This window comes from Rhincodon typus, unplaced genomic scaffold, assembly GCF_021869965.1.
Source record: "Rhincodon typus isolate 14 unplaced genomic scaffold, sRhiTyp1.1 hic_rhity00000231, whole genome shotgun sequence".
Lineage (NCBI taxonomy): Eukaryota > Metazoa > Chordata > Chondrichthyes > Orectolobiformes > Rhincodontidae > Rhincodon > Rhincodon typus.
In genome coordinates this window covers 95,043-101,549 of record NW_025965869.1, presented here as the reverse complement: position 1 = coordinate 101,549, position 6,507 = coordinate 95,043, and the positions used below count along the sequence as shown (strand labels likewise).

Here is a 6,507-nt window from a genome sequence, read left to right as displayed (position 1 = left end):
GCCACACTACAGGAACGAGAGGAGAGCGGTGCAAACGAAACTTTGCTCCTAGCCAAGCTTACCGATGCGCGGAAGTTTTCCTTCCTGCACTTATCAGAACAGCCACAAGTAACGCCACGTTTAGCAGGGAGAACAGCCATGGGTGCTGGTTGGTTGGCTAAGTTTGACTCTCATCAGTCAAGGGGTTGTTGCACAGTTTAGAAAATGACATGATGCCCCAAACGTGGACCAATTGCCCCCAAAGAAGTCAGTGCATCTACCCTCCAGCAAACCCAGGTGTGTCATTATACCAATCCGGCCCCTTTCTCCCATGCGGTGTAAATTGCTGTTCCCTTTCAAACGTGGTATTCTTGCAACAGTTCTGACGTCTAAAAAGTGAGAGAACCCTCTGAAGCAGCCCTCCAATTCTCATCAGCATTCAGATTTAGTAAGCTGTATTTATACTCGTTAGCCTGAACAATTATTGAGGAGTCCCATTCTGGATTGGGGTGGACAAGAAATATGGTTCCTTGATCAGATTCTAGTCTGTAACTGACTCCCGTGTATCTGATATTCTATACATAAACTCGCCTGATCCCCTCATTTAGATTCCAGCCTGTAACTCCCTCCCCGGTATCTGTTATTCTGTATATAAACCACCCGAACCCCTCGAATAGATTCCAGTCTGTAACTCCCTCCCGAGTATCTGTTATTCTGTATATAAACCACCCCGAACCCCTCGATCAGATTCCAGTCTGTAACTCCCTCCCGGGGTATCTGTTATTCTGTATGTAATCCACCCCGAACCCCTCGATCAGATTCCAGTCTGTAACTCCCTCCCGGGGTATCTGTCATTCTGTATATATACCACCCTGAACCCTCGATTAGATTCCAGTCTGTGACTCCCTCCCGCGTATCTGTGACCCTCCTGATTAGATTACCATCTCTAGCTCGCTCCCCAGTGTCGGTACCAGCCTGACCCATCACCACCAGCAAGTTGGCGTGTGCCCGCATTGGGCTATTTGACCGCAGTGTGGCCTCACAGCAGCTAAGGCTGTACGGAAACATGCCCCTCCGTCGACGACACCCCCTGCACATGACCCTCTGGCCACAGGAGGGCTGGGGTGCTGGGGGGCGTTGTGGGGGGGGCGATGGGGAGGTGTGTGGAATCTCCGTGTCCCTTGGCACCGTACCGTTCCTGGCCTTGGACTTGCAGGCAGGTTGCCAGTGAAACCCTTCAGCTTGGAGGTTTTAAACGCCCTGTCTATGTCCGCTTGTGTGTAGGCACAGATTGCAGTGGAGTTCCTGTAGAATAGAGAACACCAGAAGGATCAGTAACACCATCCCGCACTACCCCACCATGTTTGTGATCAGGCATCGCATTCGCGGTTTGACCATCGAAGATGGTCCTCCATGAGACATTTGGAAAAGGGAGCAGAGTTAGGCATTTGGACCCATCGAGTCTGTTCCACCATTCGATGTGTTTCTCAACCCCACTCTCCCGCCTTCCCCCTGTAACCTTTGATTCCCCCCTCACTCATCAAGAACCCATCCATGTCTGTCCTAATGGATAGGAAACGTTTAGAGGGACATGGAAGGTAAATGGGACTCGTCAGTTTAGGAAACCTGGTCGGCATGGACGAGGTGGGCTGAAGGGCCTGTTTCCATGCTGTATACCTCTCTGACTCTGTATTGAAGACACTCAATGACTTGCCCTCCATAGCCCTCTGCAGCAATAAGTCCCACAGATTCCCCACCCTCTGGCTGAAGAAATTCCTCCTCATCTCAGTTCTAAAGGGTCGTCCCTTCACCCTGAAGCTGTGCCCTGGGGTCCCAGTCTCTCCCACTCGTGGAAACATCTTCTCCATATCCAGTCTGTCCAGGCCTCCCAGTATTCTATAAGTTTCAATCAGATTCCCCCCGTCATCCTTCTAAACTCCATCGAGTACAGATCCAGAGTCCTCAACCACTCCTCGTATGACAAGCTCTTCATCCCCAGGATCATTTTTGAGAACCCCCTCTAAACCCCCTCCAAGGCTAGCACATCCTTCCTTAGATACGGGGCCCAAAACTGCTCATAATATTCCAAACATGATCTAGACCAGATCCTTACACAGCCCCAGCAGTACATCCCTGTTCTTGTATTCTAGCCCTCTCAAAATGAATGCTAACATTGCATATGCCTTCCTAACTGCCAACTGAACCTGCATGTTAACCTTAAGAGAATCCTTAGCTTGACTCCCAAGTCTCTGTGCTTTGCAAAGTCTTGCCACAAATTCTCATTAGTCCCTGTGGTGTGTGTAAAAATTGGGATTTGTGCAGAGACTTGTATGTGAGATCACTTTTCGAGAGTGTAACCTTATTCATAGCTTGTACCCATGGGGCAAAATAGGCACTACGCAGGGTGGGGGTGGGGAGAGGGTCCACATACATTGAAGGTAGGGGTAAGTTTATTTTTATTGGTCAGTGCATTGAGTACAGGAGTTGGGAGGGTCATGTTGCAGCTGTACAGGACATTAGTTAGGCCACTTTTGGAATACTGCATTCAATTCTAGTCTCCCTGCTATAGGAAGGATGTTGTGAAACTTGAAAGGGTTCAGAAAAGATTTACAAGGATGTTGCCAGGGTTGGAGGGTTTGAGCGATAGGGAGAAGCTGGGGCTATTTTCCCTGCACTGTTGGAGGCTGAGGGGTGACCTTATAGTTTATAAAATCATGTGGGGCATGGATAGGGTGAATAGCCAAGAATAGGTGGCACGGTGACTCAGTGGTTAGCACTGCTGCCTCATGGCGCCAGGGACCCAGGTTCAATTCCAGCCTTGGGTGACTGTCTGCTTGGAGTTTGCAGGTTCTCCCTGTGTCTGTGTGGGTTTGCTCTCGTTTCCTCCCACAGTCCAAAGATGTGCAGGTTAGGGTGGATTGGCCGTGCTAAATTGTCCCGTAATGCCCAAGGATGTGCAGGTTAGGGTGGATTAGCTGTGCTAAATTGTCCCGTAGTGCCCAGGGATGTGCAGGTTAGGGTGGATTGGTCGTGCTAAATTGCCCCGTAGTGCCCAGGGATGTGCAGGTTAGTTGCGTTAGGCATGAGAAATGCAGGGTTAGGGGAATGGGTTTGGGTGGGATGTTCTTTGGAGGGGTGGTGTGGGCCTGTTTCCACACTGTAGGGATTCGATCATCTTTTTCCCTTGGGGTGGGGGAGTCCAAAACTAGAGAGCATAGGTTTAAGGTGAGAGGGGAAAGGTTTAAAAGGGACCTGAGGGGCAATTTTTTCATAGAGAGGGTGGTGCGTGTGTGGAATGAGCTGCCAGAGGAAGTGGTGGAGGCTGGTACAGTTACAACACGGATGGGTACATGAATAGAAAGGGTTTAGAGGGATATGGGTCAAATGTTGGCAAATGGCACTAGATTAATTTAGGATATCTGGGCCAGCATGGACGGGTTGGGCCGAAGGGTCTATTTCCGCACTGTACACCTCTATTGACCTAAATGGGACCAGATCAATTTCGGATAACTGGTCAGCATGCACGAGTTTGGCTGAAGGGTTTGTTTCCGTGCTGTACAGCTCTATGACTCTATTCAGTCTTGGTGGCCCTGCATTTATCGCCCATCGTTAATTCCCCTTGAGAAGGTGGGGGTGAGCTGCCTTCTTGAACCGCTGCAGTCCACATGCCGTGGGCAGACACACAATGCCCCTTAGGGAGGGAATTGCAGGATTTTGACCCCAGCGACACTAATGGGGTAATGGGCCACATGATGTCTCCATTCCCCGTGCTCCCCCTGCACTCACCACAAACTGGAAAAGATCCCGTACACCGTGCTCCTGTGAGGCTCGTCTTCCACATGGAGGACAGCGGCGTCTTGAATATTGTTGAAGTACCTCAGCTCGGTTGGGAAGCCACAGACTAGCCGAGCCTTTAAGAAAGTGGTCCAGGAGTCTCGAGTGTTCTTCGATGTCCCCTCATCAACCTGAAGGAGGCAGCGGAGAGCGGAAAGTAAAGGGGGGTCGAATATAAGGCACAGTTACGCCTTTGGGAAATGGCTCCTAGTCTGGGCTTAGTTTGGGAATAGCAACTCAAGAGAGTCCAAATCACGAACACCATTGGCCAATTGTAAGCCTACACCGGCTCTAATTCATTCTTCCAATGCGTTAGCTGAATTGAAATTCGGTGAAATTCCATTCTCTCCCCAGGAATTGCAGGACGTTTTCAGTCTCCTCAGGTCAGTTTGAAAGCTCACACATCTCCCATTCGAGCCTCAGCTTGAGGCTCTACTCTCAGAGAGGTTCTTCAGGCCTATAACCCCACCTCCCCCCTCCCCAAACTGCACACACCAGATACAGTAATGTCCATAGGGCCTGGTCTACATTGACTGAGTTCCTTTTCTCATTCATTCACGGGATGAGGGTGTCGCTGGCTAGGCAGCGTTTATTGCCTGTCCCTAATTGCCCCAGAGGGCAGTTTAGAGTCAACCACATTGCTGTGGGTCTGGAGTCACATGTATGCCAGACCAGGTAAGGATGGCAGTTTCCTTCCCAAAAGACATTTAGTGATCCAGATGGGTTTTTTTCTTGACAATCAGCAATGGATTCACAGTCATCACTAAACTCTTAATTCCAGAGATAGTGGGAACTGCTGATGCTGGAAATAATCCAAGATAACAAGGTGTAGAGCTGGGTGAACACAGCAGGCCAAGCAGCATCAGAGGAGCAGGAAAGCTGACGTTTTGGGTCTGGACCCTTCTTCAGCTTTCCTGTTCCTCTGATGCTGTCTGACCCTTCTTCAGAAACCCCCACCCTAACTCCCCACCTACACTCACCTTTACTGGCTCCATTCCCGCCTCCTTGACCTGTCCGTCTCCTCTCCACCTATCTGCTCTTTTATCCATCTTCCATCCGCCTCCCCCTCTCTCTCTATTTATTTCAGAATCCCCTTCCCCTCCCCCATTTCTGAAGAAGGTTCCAGACCCAAAACGTCAGCTTTCCTGCTCCTCTGATGCTGTGTTCATCCAGCTCTACACCTTGTTATCTTAATTCTAGACTTCTTTTTTATTGAATTCCTGCTGTGGTGGGATTTGAACCCAGGACATTATCTGTGTTTTTGGATTAACAGACCAGCAATAATACCACTAGGCCATCATGTCCCCTAATTCCTCTAGACTCTAACGGACAGAGGTCCCTGTCTGTATTTTACCAGGACTCTAACGGACAGAAGATCCTGTCTGTATTTTACCGGGACTGTAACGGACAGAGGATCCTGTCTGTATTTTACCGGGACTGTAATGGATGGAGGCTCCTGTTTGTGTTTTACCGGGACTGTAAAAGTACGGAGGATCCGGTCTGTATTTTACTCGGACTGTAACGGACAGAGGCCCCTGCCCGTATTTTACTGGGACTGTAACGGACAGAGGATCCTGTCTGTATTTTACTGGGACTGTAACGGACAGAGGCCCCTGCCTGTATTTTACCGGGACTGTAACGGACAGAGGATCCTTCCTGTATTTTACTGGGACTGTAATGGGCAGAGGCGTCTGTCTACTTTGACAGAGACTGTAATGAAGGAAGTCCTGAGCTAATCTCGGGATCTGGTTTAATGCTTTGATCCTGAGCTTTACCTTGCACACCCGTCCAATGCAGGACCTGACGGCTCCCACCGAAACCTCACCGCCATCAGACTCACTGAAGAAAAAGTAGATCTCGTCCTTGCTGCTGTCCTTCATCCTAATCCAGGCGGATCCCACAAACCTTGGATCTGGGAACAGAAGAAGCGATAACTGGTCATGCATTAACAGCAAAGTCTGAGGAGGGGGCACGGGGAAACCAGTCTGTGTTGGAGAGCACAGGCCAGTGTATTCTGAGAGATGGAGCCTCAGTCGGAGAGGCAGGACCCTGGACAGTGCTAGCTATAGGAGCATTGACCTGGATCGAGAGTTGGGTGGAAGTCTGCAAGAGTGTGGTGCCCACTGAGTCAAAATCCTGCACTGTACCATTTCCCATCTCCCATCGGGACCCATCTCCCATCGGAACCCATCTCCCGGCCAGCTCTAATCTGGAGAAAGTACGGTGCCTTGTATCAGTTAGTAGAGTGTCCTCTCTCTCTCTCTCTGGTTTGTTCCGCACTTACCTTGAAGCCACTTGTCTTCAGTCCTCAAACTCTTCAGCCGTCCGTAGCTTCGTTGGATCGCACCGCTGCCGAGGGAGGAGTGACCGATCGCTGAGTAGAGGCTTCCGTCTGTGGTCAAGAGATTGAGAAGCATTAAGATGAAATCCAACTGGATTTCCGCTACCACTCAGGTCATTAACACTGGCATACAGGCAGCCTGTCCCAGTCAGCCACCCAGGGATCAGTGCCTTAAGGTTAGGGCTAATCCCAACGCAGGAGCAGCAGTGTGTGGCTATGTCAGGACAGAGTACAGTCCTGACACAAGACATGTCGCTGTGCTCTGTTGTAAGTTCAATCCAATGGACCCAAACCTTCCAAACCCTTTTCCCATTCACTCCCACTGTACACAATCCCAATGGACCCAAACCCCT

At 50.1% G+C, this 6,507-nt stretch overlaps 1 protein-coding gene across 1 annotated transcript in view; it reads right to left on the bottom strand.

The window, feature by feature from the left end:
- Positions 1-1,172: 1,172 nt before the first annotated feature.
- The window catches only part of LOC125488299 (semaphorin-4B-like), a gene marked incomplete at both ends in the record, with an annotated part of 6,536 nt that continues 1,201 nt past the window's right edge, over positions 1,173-6,507 (bottom strand). Inside the window, 4 exons of the mRNA XM_048621244.1 lie at positions 1,173-1,284; positions 3,766-3,944; positions 5,589-5,725; positions 6,098-6,205. Of these exons, the coding sequence (XP_048477201.1) occupies positions 1,173-1,284; positions 3,766-3,944; positions 5,589-5,725; positions 6,098-6,205 (536 nt within the window). The remainder of the gene's footprint in view (positions 1,285-3,765; positions 3,945-5,588; positions 5,726-6,097; positions 6,206-6,507) is intronic.